The sequence below is a fragment of the Melospiza georgiana genome, chromosome 10 (assembly GCF_028018845.1).
Source record: "Melospiza georgiana isolate bMelGeo1 chromosome 10, bMelGeo1.pri, whole genome shotgun sequence".
NCBI classification, from domain to species: domain Eukaryota; kingdom Metazoa; phylum Chordata; class Aves; order Passeriformes; family Passerellidae; genus Melospiza; species Melospiza georgiana.
The window spans coordinates 4,197,623-4,221,175 of NC_080439.1; the positions used below are offsets into that span (position 1 = coordinate 4,197,623).

Genomic DNA, 23,553 nt, shown 5'->3' on the forward strand with positions numbered 1-23,553 from the left:
CCCTGACTACTTTTTGTTCCTTCCTTCCTGTGTGTTTCCACAGCCAGTTTTTCCATGACAGGGATTGCCAATGATTTTGAAGATTTTCTTTTTTTTACAGCAGTTCGAGATGAAAAACTGCTCTGCTGTGGCATTAAATGAAGAATATTTAAAATATGAGTAATCTTCCTCTATGGGACTGTCTGTTATCTTATCCTTTGGTTCTTTCAATGCTCCCAGTAACAGCTTGTACCAGTTGTACCCACTAGTGGGTTTCTTTATATTGGGAAGAATTAGAAAGCCCCTGAAGTGGTGGAGGTGACCCTGAGCACCACGAAGTTGAGACCTCATGCTGCTGAAAGTGCTCTCAACTAAAGTAGGGGTCTGATCTGGGGTCATTGCTCTGATCAAAACTGTGTAAGATCAAGATCTAACTCTGTCCTTACCAGAGGCTGTAGCAATTTAATTACACTGGTACAAAATCCCATCTGTTCCCAGAGATGTTAACTCAGTTCAAACAATTTGTGTAAGCCGAGAGAAGGAAAAGAGGAATAGCTGCTGCTCAGACACGGGCAAGAGGAGAGCCCCAGTGGAGAGGCAGCAGGAGGAGGAGAAGGGTCTGAGCAACCAAGTTTTTTGGGATGATGAATAATGGGAAAACAGGGCTGTCAATGCATTCTGGACTCTCCTTGGTCTGCTTCACCTGGAGAAACCAAACTGAGTGATGCAGCCACAGGCAAGGATGCTGCAGCTCCCACCTCCCCTGCCCCACGTGGGAAGCTGGAGCATTTAACAGGAGCCAGAGGGAGGCTGGCTGTGCTCCACGGGGACCCTCTGCCTGCCTGGCCCGGGGACGGGCAGCAGCCCGAGCATCTGCCTCTCACCCCGAGCAGCCTTGAAGGCGGCTCTGTTGTGCCAGCCGCGCATCGCTGTGCAATGTCCCCCGGGCGGGCGGCGGGCGGTGGCAGGACACTTGTGCCCATGACATCACAGGCAGGGCACAGGCGGTTCTTGTACAGCCCGGGGACGCTGTCAGTGCTGCCATTGATGTGCGGGTGCCCCGGGCGGAGGGGGGCACAGACGTGCCAGCTTGTGCAGGCTGCCCGGGGATTGTGGATTGTGCCCGCGGGTTCACCCTCCTAACCCCGGCACCGGCTGCGGCGGGGAACACCTCGGAGCAGGGATCCGATGGAATGGAATGCTGCCTGCAGACAGCCCTGGGGCAAACTGGGAGGGAAAAGCACAGGAACACCCGGGTCGGATGCCTGGGGAGGGTTTTGGTGCTGCGGGAGGTGCATGAGGTGATTGGGAACGAGCCCTGCCAGGCTCACCCATTCCATGATCCTCATTCTCGTGGTGCTGGGGACCCTTGGCAGGGTGTGGTGCTGGGGCTCTGTGTGCTCTGCCCACAGCCACAGGTTACCAGCATCCAACCCCAAAACCAACTCTTGAAAGGCCCTGGGAGTGCTGCTCAGAGCAAGGAAGAAGTTTTATGTCAGGGAAGAGAATTAAAAACCAAACAAAGCAAATCAACCCCGCAGCGGCTGCACGGGAAATGCACACCTGCAATCATGCGGTGCAAGGAGATGGGTACAAGAATGTGATGGGGTATTAGTGCTGGCACCACAGAGGGGAAGGGTTCTGAGGAAGCACAAAGAACATTAAACTTTTCTAGTTTTTAAAGGATCAGAGCTGAAACACCTGTTTTGTACCTGCCCAAAACACCCCGCTCCCCTGTGGGGCTCTCTTGGTCTGGATTGGCCACAGCACTGTTGGCTCATTAAGACTTTTAGTGCTCATTTGCTGACACAAATACTCAAAATAGGACCAAATATAATTGTCCTGAATCGAAAAACTGCTCCACACCATTCCTAACACCAAGTGTGGAGTGGTGGCTGTGGTGGATACCCCAGTGTGGAGGTCCCTGATGCCCAGCAGAGCTCTCTGCAGCTCCACCAGGACCAGCTGGAGCTCTTCATCCCATGCCCATGATGGGGAGGGCACCTGGCGAGCTCCCCATTCCCCACATAACAGGGACAGCAGGAAGGAGCCCTGAGCACCCCAAAGGGGACAGGCAGCTGTGTCTGCCTCTCCACACTGTCCTGCTGTCCAGGGGACAGTGCTGTGACAGTCCAGCTCCCCCAAGGAAAGGTGAGTGCCAGCAGATGGGAAGACATTGGTGCACCCCAGGCCTTTGCACTGCAGTAGTCAACCTGTGGTCATTGGCTTTTTTTTTTTTTTTCTTCTTTTTTTTCCCTTTTTTTTATTGTGTAAACAGATAACCATTTTCTCTCACAACACTACAAGTAAATGACAAAGCCAGCTGAAATGGATCTTTTAAAATGGAATTTTTGAATTACTCAAAGCAAGATTTTGTTAATTTCTAGCTTCAATTTAGCACTGAAAAAATATCAGAACTTCAGGTACTGATTGGCTAAACAAAATTTACATGGGAATTTTTTTTTATTATTACTTTTTGGTTTAGTCTTTCATTTAAAAGATTTACATTACTATGGAAACTAATTCTAAGACACATTTGTCTCTGGCTTTCTTTACAAATCCCTTAGTTCCTCTTTGATTTTTAAATGTAAAGGCACACAGTAAAGCTTTATGCATTTATTAAAATATACAGATTTTGGTAAATTTAGACTTTTTTTCTTAGTATCTCGATTATATATATGTATTATATGTATAGTTGTCAACAACACAGTCATTTGAAAATAAAAATCACTCCATAACATATCTGCATATTTTTTTTCTTTCTCATGACACACTACAAGACCCCATTGTACAATGCACCAATGGGCTTCTGGAAACCACAAAAAAAATAAAAATGGATAGAACAAACTGCTTTTAACAAATACACCAACTTCATACCAGAACTGCAGAGAATTGTTACACCAGAAAGTACCACCTGCAAAAAAAATAAAAGCAAGATATACATCAGAAAGACTGAACAAAACGAAATGAAGATCATTTACAAGCTGGATTTACAACATCCCATGTTGCTGGGGTGTGATTTTGCTGCCATGTGGAGGATGCTGGAGTGCTGGACCGAGGGGTCGTGACCATGTGGAGTGAATTTGTGGAGGGGCTGAGATCTTACAGAGCCGGCCTGGAAGGTTTGAGGTATTTATGCTCCATCTGTACCATGCATTTGGCCCCTCAGGGAGGGCAGGCAGGCACGGAGGGGCTTTGTGCCTCTCACCAGAGGTTGGAGCAGGATGGTCCCGCTCTGCCACATCCTCCTGAGGGCTCAGGGATTGAGAACCTCCCTCAGGGCACCCCAGGGAAAGGCTGGAGTTGGGGTTACAGCAAAATCAGCACTTGCACCTCTTCCCAGCCCCTGGCCAGCAGTGCCCAGAGGTGATGGGCACACCTGGACATTTTGCCTTCTCAGCCTTTGCTCGTGCCCACTGAAGAGCCCAATGCTGCTGCAAGAGACAGCACGTGAGTTGCCAGAGGCTGAACCCGCACATTTCCCAGGAGCTGCCACCCAGAACTGGGAGCAGGGATCCTGTAAACCCAGCCTTTGGCCACTGGCAAACCCCCAACACCTGTGGCTTGGTCCCCTTCTCCTTAAACACCTCTGTTGGGTGGGATGTGGTGCAGCTCCCACCTCCAGCACGGCGAGGGCTGACAGCAGCCCATCCACATCTGACCGTGCCATGGCGGCATCAAATGCTGTTCCCTGGTGGTCCCAGGATGGGGCACAGCCATCTTCCCCAGGAAGGGGAAGGGGGATGGGTGGCTGGGAATGGGGGCAGCCAAAAGGCTGCTCAGACCCAATGGAGAAGTTCCTACAGACACCAAAGAACAAGGGGTCAAGCCCTTGTCAAATTATACGGCGTGACTTGAGCGGACGTGACGACAGACACTGGTACTGGGAACTGCTCCATAGCAAGAGATTAAGGCTGCAAGAAGAACAGGCTCTGACCCAACAGGGTGCTTGGGCATGAGTTTGTGGCTCAGCAGATGCCCAAATACCGTGTGGGAGCAGGACGAAAACGACTGCCTTGGATATGGTATAGTACAAGAGCTGGTAGGAAAATAGCATCAGTCTTTCTCCCTGAAAACACACAGCCAGACCTGCGAGGTGCCATCTCTCTTGGGTACTTCTAAGGCATCAAGGACGAGAGCAGCCAAGCATGGGTGGGCAGTGACCATCACAAGAGGAGCTCAGTGCTGCAGCAGAGTTTTCCTGAGCTGGCCCGTGAGCAGCTTTTCAGTGGGACCCACTCAGGATTTCTCCTTGTAGAAGCGTGGTAGGGGTGGGCAGCAGGAGTCAATGCCAGAGCAAAGCTTACAGGTCCTTTAGCCAAATCCTCACTCCCACCCTGAAGCTGCTTCAGAAGCCAAACTTCCCTTGGCTAGCCCGGAGCACTCCAGGTTCAGATCTGCAGAACTGGACGTTCTTCTCCATTGGGAAAAGGACTGTAGTTTGCCACTGTTTGGGACAGGAGCTGGAGGGATACTTTTGCAGCCCCAGACAGAGTGTCTCCATCAAGCTCTTGCATCCCAGGAGTGATGGGGATGGGCACAGGTCCAGGCACGCTTTGCACCTCCTTGCCCACAGAGGGTGCCAGGCAGGTGTTTTGGGAGCCTGAGCCTCATCCAGTGCACCAAAGCATTAAAGATTCTCAATATCCACAAGGATATTTCCGTATTGGAAATCCTGCCCCTGTTGATGTTAAATTGCCCCCTGGGATGCCAGCAGCAGCCCATGGTACTGGGGGTTGGTCTGGGCTGCACTGGAGCCCCTGGGATGGATCCATCTGCAGCCATCAGCAGCTGGAGGGAGGATAGGAGTTGCTGTCTGATGGGTTTTGGTTACTGTTTATTCAAAAGATGTTCCTCCACCACAGTGTTTTACATGAAGCATGATGGGCTCCACAACTGGACCTGCTGATAATCACTGACCAAACCCCATCACTGCTGACCGACAATTCTGTGGGGACACAGGCAGCAGGGAGCCTGATGGCACTTCTAGGGGCCATGGCCATGTTCAGGGGCTTTAACATCCACCTCTGACCACCTCTGCCCCGCAATCCACCAGCTCTGTTTGGTTTCAGACTGAAATATGGACACTTACGGAATGAGCAGCATTTCAGTGTTTTTCATACAGCACCCACCAAGCCAAGGTCAAAACCAGAGAATATTGTACAAGGTGCAGACGGCAGTAGGGAGTCAGATTGCAGTTGCCAAGTCCTCTCTGCTTGCTACCCATGGCCCAGCCCTGCCAAGACATGGCTGACCCATGGATGCTGCTGTTTTGTGAGGGCATGGATGGGTGTCTGGAGCACTGAGGGCAGTGTGGGCACTGGAAGGTGCCCAGCACGGTGAGGGAATGAAAGCAGTCATTTTAGTAAAAGACACAAGGTGGTGGAAGCAGCGCCCAACTTCAGACTGGTGATGCTCAGAGGAATGTGTGGTCCTCATTGACCATTTGTACAAAGAGGGTTGAGCCAGGAGTGGGTCACAGCCCTCACTGTGACCAGGAATGGGATCAGGCTCCCCGCCTCAGATTTGGGGTGTTGGACCGTGCTGGGACTTAAAGGTTGGACTAAGACATGGACTAATTTTGAATAACAGTATTGGGGTTTGGAGTGTGGGGATGGACATGGGGACACTGCTCTGTGCAGTGCACCAGAACGGGCCATGGAAACTCTGTGTGATGGAACCAACTATGCATCTCTGAGCTACTCCCAGGGAAGAGTGTGTCCATCTCCATTTTGTACCTACCCACCTCTCTGTGCCTCCGGCTCAGCTATCATTTCTAGGTGGATCAAAGGAAAAAAACCAAAGTTTTTTTGTTGCCAAAGTGCCAAAAAATTTTAGAGTGGCATTCCACCCCTGTGGCCATCGGGTGAACATTCCCCAGGGACAATTTGACTGTCCCCTTGTGGCTCCTTCCACCTCTCAACACCCTCCTGGTTTGGCACATCTCCCACTCCGCTGCCTCGCTGGTGCAGCTGGTGCTGGGAGATCAGCCGGTGCTGGGGGATCAGCCAGCGTTCACCAGAGCAGGCCCCACTGGTGGAGCTGGGACAGGCCACGGAGCTGGGCGGGTTTGGTTCGGGGTCAGCGGCAATCGCAGGGCGTGTCCCGAGTACCAGAGGTGAGCAGGGCGGTGGTGGAGGACCCAGGGAGGATGGGGCAGGATGGGGGAGCCACGGGGACCCTTCCTCATCGCCTGTCCCGCTACTCGGGTGAGTAGTCCAGCTCATCGTTGGCGATCAGAGCATCTGACGGCGGTTTGTGCCGGCCTTTGCTTTTCGACCTGCCACTTGTCCGATGGCTCTCCTTGGTGCCCGCCATTTGCTGGTACGAGAAGCTCTTGTCCTCAGAAGGACCCCAGGCCGGGTAGCTCTCGCCCTCGGGGGCGAAGGAGAAGCCGTCATCCACGGAGAAGGGGTCGACGTCCACATCGTAGCGCTGGTAGGTGCTCTGGTGCAGGGCCTCCTCCCGGGCGCTGATCTCCAGCGTGCTGTTCCACATCCCATAACCAAAGTAGATGAGCAGACCTGGGTGGGCAAGAGAGAGAGGGTTGGACCCCAGCTACTCACTAGCCCTTCTACCCCTATCTGATTTCACCTTCATGCACAAATGCTTTCACTGGCAGGAAATACAGCCAGAGGTCTGATTTCTGGTGGATCATGGGATTAACCTACCCCAGACATCCTCACCAAGTAATCCAGACTCCACATGACATGGATTAGCCACGGAGGACTGATGTGAGGTTACATCAGGACCTCACATCTGTGCCAGAAAAACCAATGGGATGTCCCACCCCCAACAGCCATGGATGGGCTGGTGGAGTTCATCACACCTAATGCAGTGGTTTAATTTACTCATTGCTGGCGGCTCAAGAGGTGTTAGTTGTACCCACAGAGGAAAGTGCTTAATCACACCAGATTAAATTGATGCTTTGGAGTCATCTTTTCTTCCAGATGGAAGGACTTTCTCTGGATTTGCAGTTTCACCTATTGACCTAAAGGCCCAAAACAGCACTGAGTATGTCTGCCCAAAAATGCAGATGACAGCCCCTGCCCAATGGCTCAGCTTGGAGGAGATATGAGATCTGCTTTATTCTCTTGGGTTTGTGGACTAAGTGAGTTGCAAAGTAAAGCACTATGGATATGCTGGACTCCTGGTTATGTGTCAGAAAGCCTAAATTTGGGAAAAAAAGGATCCACAACAGAGTCTGTGAGTCCTAAGATGCCCCTACCCAGAAGTTAAGAGGTTGAGCTAAAAGGAGATATAGACTACAGATCTGACTTTCCCAGGTATTCTAGGATTGAGTACTCTGGACTTTGGAAAAGCGGTGCTGAAATACTGGTGTGGGCTGCTGAAAAGCTCAAGTGGGTGACAGAGCAAGAAATCAAACTGATTTCTGTACAAAGCCTGCCTGTGAGGCAATTTCCAGAACCCGCCTACTTTGCATCAAAAAAGCCATCAAAATAGTCACCTTGCATGGAGTCATTCTCTTCCATGAATCTGATGTTTTCTGGAGGTGTAATTTTCCATTTAGCTGCGATTCAGGGACTGGACAAAATGAGATTTCTAAAAACTTCAGGATGGCAAGGGGCAGACGAGAAGGACTGGGTATTTCCAGCCTATGCACTCTGATTAGGGAAGCTGTCATTATTAACACCCTTCCAAAAGACTGTCAGTGAAAAAATTAAAATAAATGAACCTGGGACTCACCCACAAAACACCAGACGGCAAATCGGATCCACGTGACAGTGGAGAGCTTCAGCATGAGATAGATATTGACCAGCATGGCGAAGGCAGGCACGAAGGGCAGACACGGGGCCATGTAGGGCAGCTTCTTGGGGTTTTCTGGCTGCTGCAAGATCACAAACACCAGCACAGCGATGAGCAGGACCATCAGCACCACCAGGAGCACAGCCCACCAGCTCTGCTCAGAGATGTAGTCTGACCCAAAAATGATGAAGGAGCAGAAGATGAACATGAGGACGAAGAGCAGGAGCACACAGGTGGTGACGGTGTGGCCGGTCGCCGCCGTCGGGCGATCCATTTTACCCGGCAGCCCAAGGTGAATCCTCATTGTGTAGTACCGAGGGCCAATCAGCTTCTTCAGCTTGATGAGATAGATGTTCTCAGACTCATCTGCCTCTATCCCCGTGGTCATGTCCACGGTGCCGTAGTTGGGGTGATTCACGTTGTAGGCGGATTTATCGGATTTCCCAATTAGCATCTCGTTGTCTCCCAGCGACGGCAGATTTTTTGCCCCGCACGTGTTGGTTGGTGGGCCAGAGAACTCCTCTCCTTCGCTGCCAGGAGAGCAAGCTTCCTTCTCACAGTCTGCCAGGATGCCCTCCTTCTTCTTGGTGTGTTCCTCGGAGAGGAATTTGACGAAGCCGTCGATGTCGCTCTCGGGCTGGTAGCGGAGGAGCAGGACGCAGACGGACACCAGCGTGTAGGCGAGCAGGGTGCCAATGGACATCATCTCAATCAGGTCCCTCAGGCTGACCAGCAAGGAGAGCAGAGCTGCCAGGAACCCAGACACGATACAAGCCACGATAGGGGTTTCCGTGTAAGAGCTGACGTGGGACAAAAACCTGGAGCACAGAACAGTCACAGGAAGTTAAAATCATAGAGGCTGCAATAACCCTTCCCTCGTTGCAGGGGACAGTCTCAGGGATCCCTTCAGGTCTTGTTGCTTTTTGGAACTTTGATTCCAGGTGGGGACTGGCAGCAGTGCTGAAGTTGAATTTGGAGTTAGATGTGGGTATGACCAGCTCTGCAACGAGCACTCAGATACTTCCCAGATTTTATCCATATAAACTGCTCTCCAAATGAGAAACTGTAGGGTAGACTGCTCCTGGTATTTTCCTCCCAGGACAATGCTTTGGCTTGTGCCCCATTCTGCACCCACCATGTCTGTGCATACTCATTGCTCCCTGTAGTGACAGTGTGGGACCCTCAAAACCCCCAGCACAATTTCCCCTCAGATCCCAAGAGGCCAGAAATAAATGCCAGCACGGGTATGACTGACCTGAAGAGCAGCCCATCTCCAGCCATGGCATAAATGACTCTGGGCATTGGGAAGAGAGAGCCCAGCAGGCTGACAGTGAGGCCAGCCACGGACCCGATGGCAACGATGAATTTGGCTGCATAGAAGCCATGGACCACGAACATTTCCATCAGTGGGGACTCGGTGTCAATGGCATCATAGGGCACCATCAGCGTCAGGATCATGCTCACCTGGCAAGGCAAGAGGAGCAGGACAGGGCTGTCAGCATCAGCACTGGCGGTGCTGGGTATTCTCAGGGTGGAGGGGATGTAAAACGCTGGAATTTGGTCTGTTTGCACTTTGCTGTAGGGTGGTTAATCCAGAAAACTGTGGGGTCTTAGTCTCTGCTACTCAAAGGCAAGAAGGGGATGCTTGAACCTCAATTCAGGGGTGATGCAGGAATCAAGTGGGACTGGTGAGGCTGGTGGATCTGGCAGGGTTAGTAACACTCACTTTGGCTGCATCTCTGTGTGGGAAATAATGCTGGGGCAGACCCCAAATCCAGATTGCATTGCTTGGAGCAGCACTCTGGTCCTATTCGAGTTAAAGAATTTGTTTTCATAAGAAGCCCACTCCCATGCAGGAGAGGTGAGTTTCTTTGAAATTATCAGAACAGTGCTTTTTTCACCTTCATAACTAATTTTTGCTCTTTTGCAAGGAAAATCTCTGAGCACAGGCATGCTTTTATTGGGGTGCAGAGCAGTGCAATCTCACACAGACATCCCTGCCTATCCTTCCCCTCACTTGGAGCCTCTCCCGTATCTCCAGCAGAGGCAGTGCTGCTTTTCCCAGAGCCACGGAGAAAGGATGCTGCAGTGCTGCTGCTCCTTCTTTGCTTATCTCCTGGGTGCAAAAATAGCTGTGGATGGGGACTGAAAAACCTGCCTGCCACCTTGTCCCTGCAGCTGGCAGAGGGGTCTTGTCAGGTGACAGGAGCCTGGGGACAAACAGAGAGGAGCCTTGGCAGGCACTGGGCAGGTGTCCAGAAGGACTCACATGGTACATATATATATATTTGCATGCATCCATACATATTTATGTACATTCACACCTGTGCAGGGACTACTTACAGACACATAAGCTGTCAGGCACGTGACGAGCGAGGCTGTGATGGCGTAGGGGATGGAGGTGTTGGGGTTCTTGGCCTCCTCTCCCGTGGTAGCAATGATGTCGAAGCCAATGAAGGCATAGAAACAGGTTGCAGCCCCCTTGAGCACCTGTGGGGAGGATCAAACATCTGTGTGCCAGGAGGGAGGCTGGCACCCAGCCAGGGAGAGGGAGCTGAGCAAAAACAGAGCAGCGCTGTTGTGCCTTGTCTGAGCTAAAGGGTGAGTGGCCACAGGTCAGGGGGTGTAGCTCTGGGGACTGACCCTGGGAGCACCCCTAACCCACTGATCTGAACTGGGGAAATGATTTTAACCTGTGCCCTGAGCCATGGAGGCATCTGCAGCTCACCCCACAAACCTGCAGTGCCTGAATATGCTGGGAGATCCTGCCACTGTCAGAGGAGACAATCAACCAATTTCAGGTTTGCTTTAACAATCCTCCACCCCAAATCCATTTTTATGAGTAGGGATCTGGAACATGTTTACATGTTTTGCCTTAGCAAGATGTCTCATGTGGCAGCAAGATCCGCTTGCAGAGGAAGCAGGAGAGAGCAGCAGCCGTCAGATGTGAGCCGCTTCCCAAACAACCTCTGTTTTTCTTGGAAGCTGCAGACAGGTTAGGAGCACACACTGGAGCACTTGGATGAGGAATTATTTGTACTGTTTGGTTTTTTTTTTTTAATGTGATTTAAAAAAAATATACAATATTAGCGAGGACATTTATAGGAAAGGAACGCTGGAGCAGGGTGAAGACAGCTTGGCTGATCTGGAGCTGTGAAACCCTTGCAGCTTGCTGGGTACCACCTGTCCATCACACCTCTGTCATCTCAGCTGTCAGGAGATACTGCACACAGTAAAACTCACCTCTTTCAGGGACTGTCTGTAATTATTCTTTTAAAATGTCCTATGCTTGCTGGGAATCTCGAACTTGTGCTTGGTGGTAGATTTACTTTTACGAACAACTTGTGAGACAATGAGCCAGCTGAAAAGGATGAGACCACCCTACTGAGGTTTTTTGTGTTTTGGGTATGCATCTATCTCATCTATCTTTAAAAACTACTTTTTTTTTTGTTTTTTGTTGTTTTTGTTTGTTTGTTTGTTTGTTTGTTTTGTTTCCCAAGAGATATTTGGTGCATTGAATTGGAGCAAAACAGATATTTTCCATTTTCTCTTTTTCACTCCTATTGTATGATATAACAACCCAAGCACAACCCAAAGGTAAAATATGACCTCTGTTCTCAAGTGAGCCTCAGAGCTCATCTCCCCACTGTTGTTCTGTGGCAAAGAGGCATTGATTTACTGGATGAAGGTGCAGGGACTATATGCAGGTTTGGGACCCTTTCAATAATCAAGATTCATGGTTTACTTTACTTTCTTGCTTATTTTTCTGCACAAAACCCCAATGGAGTTGAGCAGTGTAAATCTGAGAAATTATCTTGGGTTTAGGCCAGCTGAGATATTTTCAGTCTCTGTTCATCCTTGGATAAAAACCAGTGCAAGCAAGCTAAAAAAGCCAAATATGTCCAAATTCTCAGTAAGCTTTGAGGGAACATCCATAAAATAAGTGCTGGCAGGTGGCATTATGAAGTGCTCAAAACAAATGCTTGAGAACATTGTTGTTGAAAACCAGCCAACAAAAGTATCTCCCTGCTCTGCAGAGGCTGAGCCAGCTCTCTGGAGCTCCCTGTCTTAGACAGCCACGGCATTTTGCTCCATTGCCTGGCAATTAGTGGCATTGCCTTGGGGATACTCCCATGAGGAGTTTGACTCTGCAAAGGGACATTTTGGAAAAGTTCTGGCTTTATGCTAAGAGGAGTTAGGAGATGAAGCATTGCCATACTCCTTGGGTTTGGTGGAAAGAGCAGGTCTGGATCCAAGCCTGCACTCCTGGGATTTGAAGATCCCTGGCCAAAGCACAGGTGGATTTAGCAGAGCTGGGACCTGGAGGGTGCAGCAGAATTGGGGTGTGTAAACCATGAGTAAGGCTGAGTGTGTGGCAGCACTCAGGTGCTGTGTGTCCCTCTGTGCTCCCAGACTTACCCCTGGCCATCCGAACGGCAGGAATTGCCCTTCAGCCCAGTTGTCACTTTTGATGTAGAACAGACCAGCAATCATGATGAAGACCCAAACTGCCAAGTTAATGACATTGAGCACGTTGTTCAGTCCCACCGAGTTCTTCACCCCCATGGCCACAATGATGGTGACAATGACAGCAATGACCAGAGCAAGAAGGTCAGGGTACGACTCCTCTCCTTTCCCTAGGTGAGAGAAAAGAGATGTGCTACTCTCCATCCACAGAATATCCAGAATTGCTGTGGGGGAGTTTTAAACACTTTTCAGACCTTGAAGTTTTGCAGAACTCTTTGGTCTCATTGCAAAAGTGGTCTCCAGAGGCCCATGTCTCCACTAGCTAAAGTTGTTTAATTAGGGTGATAAATCTTGATGTCTCAAGACACTGTTCAGACTTTTGGGAGAGCGGCAGACCAATGACCCTGTCCCAATTTGCATAACATGTATCTGCCAAGTACTCATTAAAAATCAATCAGCCATGAAGTTTTCATGACACAGGTACAGGACAGCTGGCTGGTTTGCTTACTGGTAGGATTCATGGACTGTTGCTGGAGCTGCTGGTCATACAGGACCACCACAGTCCCCCATCCCCAGCAGTACAGCAGACACCAGCTTGTGTCCTCTAACAAAATTCTGTGTGTGCCTCAAAGGGACCAAGCAGAGTGTTTGCACTGGGTGAAGGGTTTCTGTGCTGCCCTTACCCTGTGACTATTTCTGTGCCTGCATTCTAAATGCCAGCTCATCCCAAAGGGGCTCAAAATATCCCATATCCCATCCCCTCCAGTCCCGCCTGTGTGCCAGGCTGCTCAGGCAAAATACCAGAGCCAGACAGACAGTAAATAATGAATGAAGCCTAATATCCATGTCTGACTCCTGATGAGCTCCCAATTACTTTTCCTGCCCAAACTGATGGAGGAGTCTGTGCCCAGCAGGACGCACCCAGGCCGTTGAGCGTGCCGACGCTGCTGATCATCCAGCGGCTGATGGTGTGGTTGGCCAGCGAGTCAAACATGCTGCTGAGGGCACTGGCACCTGCAGCTGTCCCAATCAGGTACTCCAGGATCAGGTTCCAGCCAATGAAGAACGCCACAAACTCCCCCACGGTCACGTAGCTGTAGGTGTAGGCAGAGCCCGTGGTCTTGGGGACGCGCACGCCGAACTCAGCGTAGCAAACACCTGGTTGGAAAAAGAGGAAAAGGTGTAAGGAAAAAGAGGTTGGGAAATGGAAAAAGTAAAAACTGCATGGGTGGCACCTTCCCAGAGGTGCTAGGAGGTGTCAGGACTGCAGTCAATGTCAGGAACATAGAGACATTGCATGGTGACCCTCCTTCCCCTGTTTCTTGGCTTAAAAACCAGAAGTATTTCCACTAGGAAATATTTCTGGGCTTTTCTTTTTGAGAAGACACAGTTCAAACCAGCCAGATGTTTACATGGGATCCTGGACCAGTGCTGCACAGTCTCATCCCAGAGGAAGATGCCACAGAAGGCTACACCTCTCCCTGCCCCAAACTTCCAATCTCCAAACACTCATCCTGCATTATTACTCTGCTGATCCAGGCATGAGCACTGTCCTGATCATCCTTGCTTTTGTTCATACCCAGGCAAAAGGAGTTTGAAGATGTCTTACATAGGGAACATAACTTATTTTAACACTTAAAAAATATTATATTTAAATCTTCTAAAGAATATTTGCAAAACTAACTGTGCAGAAGAAGAAAAGAAAAGCAAAAAGTATTTAACTGTAAACACTTGGGAGGAGGATTCATCAGACTTCAATACTTTTTGAACTCCTTGTGCACTTACTATGTCAAGATAATTTTTAATAAAAACCTGACCCTGACACATTGATGTATTAAAACAACCATTAGTTTTTTTTTTTAAATGAATGGATGTACTTAGTCTCAAATTCTCCAAATATTATTCAGGACAAGTGCTGAAAGGGTCCTGCATGTTTAACACTGATTAGGTCCCTGCCCCAAAGACCCCAGTAAAGTTCATATGGGTGAATTGGTTAAGGCTGTTACTACCATTAAGTAAACACGTAGTAATTATTGAGCTCTCTATCAACCGATATTCTCCATTTAGAAGATAATAATTGCTTCAAATTTGCAATCAGTTTAGTACAGAGAGGGGAATGAATCATTTATAAAAATGTTATGAGGTGGCTGCTCTTCCTTAAGTGCTGTTTTAACACTGTACAAACACAGAGTTGTTGAATCTCTTAAGCTGAATTTGGTGGTGCTTGTTTTCCTGCTTTTGAAGGATTTTTATATTCCATTCACTGCTTAACTTGAATGTGGGTTGCTTTGCAATGGGACTCTTCAAAACTTGATTTCTGTAAAGCAGCCCAACAGGAGCCACAAGAGGTTTCCATCATCCATCCAGCCCTACCGACAGTCATTATTCAAAGCTGATGAAAAATGCATGCACTCGGCAAAGGTACAGTGTTCACAGATAACTGCAGGCCTGAATGATTTATGAAACTGGTGCTCTGACGAAGACAAGTATCTAGTTTCTCTCTTTGATGGCCTTAAAAATACATATATATACTCTCTTTCTTGTAGGCAGCTCTCGTTTTAGCCAACGACAAGATAATGATTGAAGAGGATGGTTATTGACACACAACGATAATGCTAAACCAAAGAAATGAATATGTATAAAATGTTGGAGTTTTTGATTATTCTACTTGGATCCCAAAATAGAAGAGCTGTTTTTCACTAGGGGTTGGGTACAGCACTAGGTTGAGAGCATCAGCATTAGGTGTCAGCATGTATTACACACAAACATATATATAATATATACTAATATCTGCTGCATTCACACTGTATTATTACTATTGTTGTTGTTATTATTAATATTTTTAAATTATTATAATTATTATTATTTTTACAATCTAACTGGACAATAAAACTGTGTTACTCGGTTACTCCTTGGCAGTTCAAGCCATTCAGCACCTTGTTCCCCTGTATGCAGAGGAATGCAGCTCTCCCAGTGCTCCTGCACAGCCAGCCCAGCTCTGGAACTGCAGAGAGAAGTTGGGTACATCCTCCCTGTCACAACTGTTTAATTTGGAGACAGATTTCTCTTCTTCCCCTCAATCAAGAGTGTTTGCAATTTCTGAAGAAAACAAGACAATACAGTGGGGTTTTTTCGAAAGAACAAGCATTCTACAGAGGATCATTTCTTTTCCTGGAATGTCTGCTACCCTTGTGCAGTTGGTGTGACAGTCATTACACTTGTGTAATTACACAGGCACTGACATTGTTCAGCAGGACATAAACACAGCTGAGTGGCCTTGGTCCTTCCAAGATCCATCCACAGAGCAGCCACAGGGCAGCACAACTGGTGGCATCAGAACTGGTGCTTTTGGTGGGTTGGCATGGTGGTGGCCATGACGTGGGTGCTGACCCTGCCACTGATACTTGGCACAAGGCTGCACAGGAACCATGAGACATCCCACAGGGCACTGGCATGGATGATTCAGGGGAAAAATAACTTCTGAGAGGGGCCTTTCAGCTGCTCTGGAGGTAACTCCAAATAGTTCATGCTACCACACAAGAAATTCAGAGGGACCATCTTTCATCAACAAAGAGCAGCCAACTTATTGAGGGAGGCATATTGTTTTCATCAAGCCAGTGAGCCTGCCCATTGCATTTCATGATCACCATGTGCTGATGTATAAAAGGCAGCTCCATAAGGAAAGCTCCCACAGAGGAAGGACTCCCACCTCTCCAGCTCCACCCTGGCAGGTGCAGCCCCTCAGCCCAGCCCTCATCCTGCAGCCAGCAGCACCTGAGGCCCATGCTCAGCTCTGCCCTGCTCCATCCTGGCTGCTGCTGATCCTGTTCCTGCACCACTCTCAGGTAAGAGTGCGGCACTGTGCTCCAAACTAGGTTATTGCTTTAGGAGAGGTTACTAAATGGCTGGTGGGAAAGACTGTGGAGAGAGTGATGGGGTTGGGTGAGATGCAAACTGCTGATTTTTGCTAAGGAAAGGTTTTGGATAAACAGGGGTGAAAGTGGGGAATGTTGGTGGTCCCAGCTGATGGCAGGAGCCTGAAGTGCACTGCAGGTTTTGTGGAGAGAAGCTGGGCAAGCATTCTTACTTGAGAGATGAATGAAAGGCCTTCTAGTGAGAGAACAGGAGATTGATTTAATTTATCGGTTTAATCAATTATCGTGTGTTTGTAAGTACCCTGATGGGGCATGTGTTGCTTAAAACTATGGAAGGCATAAGTGGAATTTCTTGAGTAGATGAAATTAGAAAAGTCCCTTTCTGAAAACAGGCTAAATAGTGCAAAGAGGTTTCCCTATGGCAGGGCTTCCCTATGGCTGTGTCCCTGGATGGTTTTGGTTTGTCTCTTTTTTGATTTTTTTTTAAATCCAAAACCCTTGTGGGCTCACTTCTGCAAGTAGTGGGGTTTGACTTAGTGATCTGTGATGGACAAAGAAAAAGTTCCTTAAAATCTGTTCATGCACACATGCCCAAACTCAGTGCCTGGCACACCAGGCGTGACCACGACAGGAAAGCTGAAATCACATCCCCAAGGGGTCTAACAGCCCGTCCAGCTCCTGAATTCTTACTTGGTTTTACTTGCCAAAGAAGTGTTGCTGTTCCAAACAACAGCAGCGCTAACGATGAAGTGAGGAAGCAGCCAAGGAGACTATCCAAACACTGCATCCCTCACAAAACACCGTCCCAGGGCTACAAAAGCAAGGGGGGATGAAAGCGGAGCAGGCTCCTGTGGGCGAAGGCGGGAGGAGCTCCTGCTGCGGGGCAAGGCTCATGTCTGGGGTGAAAAAACCCCTTTTGGAGGACAGGGTGTTTGTGTAAGCAGAGACCCACCCAGACTCCGTTTGCTCTTGGTCTGCCTCACTGCCAACAAAACCTTTGCAGCGGGGAAGGAGAGACACTGATGCTATCTACTGCCTTGGATAAAAAACAAGCATTTTCGTTCATTTGTTGTGTTGGGCACAAAAATAAGCATTGGATCTCAGTGCAAGCTCTCAGCTCTTGTTGTGGGCTTTGGAGGGAGCCTGAGGACTATCCCTGGGCTCTGCCAGGGTTGTGCCTCTGCAGGGACATCAGGGGTTTAAACTCCCACTCCCTTTGGTGGGATCTCCATGGAGGAGCACTGCAAACTCTGGGAAAGACCATAATGTGCTTCCACCTCTCATGACAAAAATCCAAAGTTTTGAAAAGCTGATCTAGGTCACTTTGCTGTGTTGTCTCTTCCTGTCTTCTATCAAAGCCCTTTGCCATTTGCTCAGGTCTCTTTATCCAACCCACAGACAAAAGCTGGATACCAGACTGACACAGCATGCAAAGTCCTCTGAGCAGAGAGAGCAGGAACATCACATCATCGTGTTAGCACTGATCTGGAAAGGACAAATGCCAGCAGTACTGGCTTCATGGAGAAACTGCAGCTCGAGCCATATGCTCAGCTGGGTTCCTACAGAGGAGATAGAGTTCACTATGTTGTCACTAAAATACATAATTTCTCTCTCCCTGCACATTTGTTGTTTTTTTTTTGTTTGGAAATTCAAAGACTGACCCTGCATGAATGGGAGCCAATGAAATCAACTCCAGAACTAATTGAGGAATTTTTTAACTGTCAGCCATGTCAACAAAAGAAGCTGGCCCTGGTACTGCCCAAGCCACTGACATCCTTCCTGTTGGAACTGAGTTTCCTACAAGCTCTTGCTCCAATCCTGTGGCTTGGCCACATTCTCAGCCTAGGACACACTCTGCAAAACTCACAAATATCTTAAAATGATTGCCTGCAGGCTCCATCCTTGTAGAAGCCATTGGCAGCTGATCAGGATAATTGTGCTTGGCTGCTGGTTCCTGGTACAAGGTTTGGTCTGATATTTGGGCAATGAGGGGCAGCACACCCCATGAGCTGCGTGACACCTGTGGGAAATGGTTTTGAGTTGATGGGGAGGCTGCTACCTCCTTGTAGCTTGTGGTGCTGAGTAGGGAGAGGAAGGGAGAGGACGCAGGACATGGCACATTACCCAAAAACCCACCTGACAAGATGGACGCGACGGCAGCGATGATGAAGGACACGATGACGCCGGGCCCCGCCATCTCCTTGGCCACCAGGCCGGACACCACGTACATGCCGGTGCCCACGCAGCTGCCCACGCCCAGGGAGATGAGGTCCAGCGTGGTGAGCACCTTGGCCAGCCGGGCGCCCTGGGCGGCCGCGGCGCCCGTGCCCTCCAGCATGGACTCCACGGGCTTGGTGCGCAGGACGCGGGCGCGCAGGGCATGGCCCGCCGCCCCCCAGGGCACCCGCCGCGGGTCCAGCCGCGACAGGAACCCGCTCATGGCGCTGGGCTGGGCACAGCTGGGCACGGACCGGGGCAGCAGCACCGCTCAGGGCTGCGGCTGCGTCTCCATCCCGCGCCAGCAGCCCTGCAAGAGAGGGGAGCGGAGTTTGTGACTGAAACGGCAAAGAAAAAAAATGAGTCAGAAGGGCCCCCAAGTTCTCAGAATTTCTGCTGGTCAGAGTGACTCTGAGACATGTCTTCTTTTTCCCAGCCCGGCTGTTGAAGAAGGAATTGGAAATTTTTTGTTCTCATTCTCAAGGTTGTTTATTATTTCTTACCTATGACATTCTTTCCCCGACCCGCTGCAGGTCTGTCTGGCAGGTTGGGTTGAGGTACCCTGCCTGTTTTTGGGGTGGTGTTACCTTTTTATACTAAAAACTACATGTATATTATTTACTATAACTTCTCAATACTTATCACTTATGTTAGACAGTGAGTTTCTAGTTTAAACTAATTTAGAAGTGCCACCATCACAGCAGAAGATGGAGGCCAAGAAGAAGAAGGAGAAAGGCTGGACATGCCTAGATTTTTAGAGTTTTTCGAATGGGGTTTCAAGAAGCAGATGGAAGAATCTAAGCATGTCCAGTCTATTTTTCACCTTGTGACAAACTAACTGTTATTCTACTTAAACTCTCGTGACTTGTAATTCTTCATATAAAGGTTGGTAATTGTTTTTTCTATGGGTCAAATCAAAGGCACAGGGGTGCCAAGGTCTCTGAGACCCTTGGCAGGGTCCCAAGCTCTCCAGGGCAGCCAGAGGAATTTCCTGGGTTCTGTCACTAAGTTGTTTTTTGCTGTGCTCCAGTGCTGACAGAGTTTTGCTTTTACCACTGCTGTGGAGAAATCTCCTTTCTCCACCCTCAGTTGTTTTGTCCAACAGAGATGCACTGCCCTCCTTTGTGTTCACGTGGGTTTAGCCTCAGTCATTACTACAGCACTACAAACAGCAGGAACCTGATTTCCTCCAAAGTCTCATTATGTGGCTTAATTGCTGCCAAAAGTGATGATGGCTACATGTAACTGTGAGGTGCTGGTGGCCACTGAGGCACACTGGGCCCTGGTGGGGACAGAGTGTAACTCCAAGCCTGGAGTTGAGGCAAACTGGGAGAGAAGCTCAGCGGGAACAGTGTGGGCTCCACTGGGGAGTGAGTGACCAACAGCATGGCCAACTGTAGCCATATTTAATAGTTTTTTAATAGTTTAAAATTATCTTGCCTGAACCCATGTGCCCTAGGATTGTCTCAAAAATCATGGCCTTATTTTGGTTTTCTCTTTGTCTGTGCTTTTTTCAACTTCAGTCATATTTTCAAGAGCAATTCAGCAACTGTCTACCCTCCCTCCCTCACTGCTGTTCTTTAGCAAACTGTGTGGTTCTCATAGTACCAGCAGCAGAAACTTCCAGGTGACACATAATGACTTCTTGACTTTGAGCAAACCAAGAAGAATTGACAAGCTGCAAGCAAATACAAGGGAACAGGAAAAATAGCTTATCAAATATGATTTTTTACCTGGCAGCTTCTTTCCTGTCAATACAGAAATATTCTTTTATTTTAATTGCCTTGAAGACAAACTACCTTTTTTTTCCCATCTTTACATCCCAAACAAATTACATTGTGTCCACAAGGCAGTTTCAGTGTTGCTGAAGTTTATTAAATGAAACCCAGCATTCATTTCATGTTTTGGTTGATCACTGTTCAAATTGCGCTGATTTTTTACCTTGAGCAACCACAGGCTGAAAGGCTGCATGTTCTAGCTAGGAATAATAACAAGAAATTGTTACTGAGCAAATGTGGATCTTTGGGTTGGGAATAAAACCTGGGTTTGTTTTTTGGGTTGCTCAAGGAGTCGGTTGTGGAATGGGCTGGCTCACAGGTGAGGTTTTATTTTGTGGCTTAAAGGAAGGTTTTTGTTGGAAGAGGGCAGCTGAGCCAGAGCTCAGCAGGTTTGCACCAGCCAGGATGAAACAGACCTGTTCTCATGGAATAAATATGGAATTGTTCAGCTTTGAAAAGAACTCTGAGATTATTGACTCCCACCATCAACCCACGTTCCCAAGTGCCAAATCTCTGCATCTGTTAAATCCCCCCAAGGGTGGTGACTGCACCAATTCCCTGGGTAGTGTGTTCCAGCGCTTGACATCCCTTTCCATGAAGAAATTTTTCATAATATCCAATCTAATTCTCCCCTGGCACAACCTGAGCTCATTTCCTCTCGTCCTGTCACTTGTTTCTTGGGAGAAGAGACTGACTCCCACCTGACTCCAACATCTTTTCAGTTATAGAGATCAATAAGTTCCCCTCTGAGCCTCCTTTTCCCCTCAGGGCAGCATGTTCCTGTCCTGGCCTCTCCACAGTGGCCCTGCTTTGCCAGGATTGTGTTTTAGCCATGTAAAAAAACAACAACTCTGAGAAAAACCTCTCAAAATCCATCCTTTTATCCAAAGCATGGCACCTCTGGAGTGTGGGCTGGAAAAGAGGTGGGCTGGGAAAGGTCTTACTGCGCTCCCACTTTCCATCCATTATTTAATTATTTTCCTTGAGCTTTGTGGCTTCTCTGAGTTGAGTTTGAAATACTTGGATTTCTGTGGTAGGGTTTGCACTAAATTGACTTAAACTATTCAAGCAGCTGGGTCTTAGAGGAGGCAGGATGGTGTGGGGTGAAGGCACCCAAGCTTCAGGCTGGCCCTTGGTGCCATCACCAGGTCAGGCTCGGGCATGGGAAGACCTGTCCAGTGTTTTAAGGGGGACTGGGGCCCCAGTTTTTCATCATCGTGTCTCTGGGTGTCTGGTGAAGGCTTTGGGAAGGGTGGCATATGCTCCTTACTGGAGGAATTTCACATCCACGCTGGAAAAATTAGTGAATTCCTCATCCTGAAGAGAGATGACTGATTTGGACAGCCAAGCTCACTCTCAAGCCACATCATGGTAATGAAATTACTTTTTCACCAGCATCTCAAAGAACCCCAAGAGAAGACAGGGCAGTCTTGTCCTGGAATAATCTTAACTGCTAAAATGATGAAAAAAACCCTTAAATATTTCAAATGGTTTAAATTTAAAGCAGGACATGGCTGGTGGATTAGTGATGCACCCAGATTTAGGCTGCTGAGCTGTTCAGCTGCCTGGGGCTGGGCTGTGACCAGCTTCTCCTGCATGGCAGCCCCACAGAGCCCTGCAATTCATGGGGTTTAGTCTTCTCCTTTAAGTCATCAAGGAAAAAAAACCCTTTCAAAACTTCTGAAGTGAAATAACTCCATAATTGCTGCTATGCTCAATTAAAGCAGTCATTCAGAACTATTCCAGATGTTTAAGTAAGACCAGCTTATTGCTGCTATTTAGCTTGGAAAACCTCCTTTCTCTCCATTTGAAACCACAAGAAAATATGTCATGGATGGCAACCACCACCATGAGCTCACTTCTGCTCTGCTCCACTAATCCTGCAAAAGGAATATTTACTTGGGAAGCAAAAGGAATTTTTACTTGTTTTTTTTTTTTTTTTTTTTTTTTTTAATCTTCTGTCCTCACCATAAACCCAGGAAGATGAAGGGAGCTGTGGCTCAGAGGGGGACAAGCTGCAGCTGGGTTTTGGAGCTGCTCAGCTTTCCACCATCAAGCTGCTGGGGTTGGTTTTCCTCACTGGCTGGCACTTGCTGCCGCCACCATGTGCCTGTCAGCACCACTGTTTGTACCAAAACACTCCTCTTCATCAGGGTAAATTGGCTAAAACTGCAATCAAGCCAGAAGGAGAGACATAGGTGTTTACAGGCATGGATCTTCCTTGGTGTCTGGGCTGATGCTGAATTATTCCTCATGTAAAACACTGCTGGGGAGATGCAGCACAGTGCCCCCCCAGCATCTCCCATCCTCATCACCCCCCATAACTCCTACTTCTCTAGAAAATTGTCCCCAAACCACACCTGTGCCTTGGGATGGCTTTTGATTTTCTGTTAATGACTCCTCTCTGCCCAGAAATCTGTAGGGGTATCCATGAGCAAAGACCTCTATTAAAATCTGCTGGGGATGCAGCAAGGAGCAGAATATCGATGTGGTAAATGGAACAAAGAGAGCTCCTGTTGTTGTATTGATGGAAAGCCAGGCAGGGGCACTCATTAAGAGGAAAAGGTTGGGCTTTCCCTGGTTTTCCATGGCTCACAGAGTAATTGCTGTAAAGGAAAGATTGCTGATGCCTCCAGCAGCTGGAACAGCATGGATTTGGCCCTGGCATGCAGGACACCTATTTGCTGCAGAGGTTTTTAGGGGGAAAATCCCTTTCTGAGGAGAGCTGTGCTTCAGAAATCTGGGATTGGAGCAGGTTCCTATCAACCTCCAAGGCAGTGCCTGCTGTGGACTCCAGGAATGTTGACTCTGGTTTATGGTGCAGGAGCATCAGCCCTCAGACCCACTCCAGTAGGGACTGTGTGCCAGCATCACCCTTGGACAAACAGAGCCCCAGAGGCACAAAGGGGTGCTGGAGATAGCTCAAGATGATGGAAAAGGCATCTCCTGGCATCTGCAAACCCAGAAAAAGAACAAGGAAAAAAGGAGCAAACATGCTAGGCTGACCTCCCTGCTGGCCCTTGATTTTCTCTTGAATGGGGAGCTCGGTAGCGATGGGGTGGGTTTATCAGGAGCCACTCAGGGCTGAATTCCATCCCAGCTCCTGCAGCCACTTGAGGGCTGAATTCCACCCCAGCTCCTGCAGCTACTCGAGGGCTGAATTCCATCCCAGCTCCTGCAGCCACTTGAGGGCTGAATTCCATCCCAAGTCCTGCAATGGGAGAGGCTGAATTCCATCCCAGCTCCTGCAATGGGAGAGGCTGAATTCCATCCCAGCTCCTGCAGCCACTCGAGGGCTGAATTCCATCCCAGCTCCTGCAGCCACTTGAGGGCTGAATTCCATCCCAGCTCCTGCAGCCACTTGAGGGCTGAATTCCATCCCAGCTCCTGCAGTGGGAGAGGCTGAATTCCATGCCTTCTGCCGGGCTCCCCGGAAGGTTTGCATTACGAGTGCCTCTCGATTTGGAGCT

At 48.8% G+C, this 23,553-nt stretch overlaps 1 protein-coding gene across 2 annotated transcripts in view; it reads right to left on the reverse strand.

Moving 5' to 3' along the window:
* Nucleotides 1-2,580: 2,580 nt before the first annotated feature.
* SLC7A14 (solute carrier family 7 member 14) overlaps nucleotides 2,581-23,553 on the reverse strand; it is a 29,789-nt gene continuing 8,816 nt past the window's right edge. The window contains exons 2-8 of one of the 2 annotated variants that reach the window (XM_058030819.1): nucleotides 18,225-18,615; nucleotides 13,135-13,371; nucleotides 12,166-12,383; nucleotides 10,090-10,236; nucleotides 9,002-9,210; nucleotides 7,687-8,564; nucleotides 2,581-6,503 (exon numbers count right to left, since the gene is read on the reverse strand). In XM_058030819.1, coding sequence (XP_057886802.1) covers nucleotides 6,181-6,503; nucleotides 7,687-8,564; nucleotides 9,002-9,210; nucleotides 10,090-10,236; nucleotides 12,166-12,383; nucleotides 13,135-13,371; nucleotides 18,225-18,528 — 2,316 coding nt within the window. In that variant the 5' untranslated portion in view covers nucleotides 18,529-18,615 and the 3' untranslated portion in view covers nucleotides 2,581-6,180. Of the gene's footprint in view, nucleotides 6,504-7,686; nucleotides 8,565-9,001; nucleotides 9,211-10,089; nucleotides 10,237-12,165; nucleotides 12,384-13,134; nucleotides 13,372-18,224; nucleotides 18,660-23,553 lie in introns of those variants that run through there. The other variant, XM_058030820.1, reaches the window with a different exon arrangement.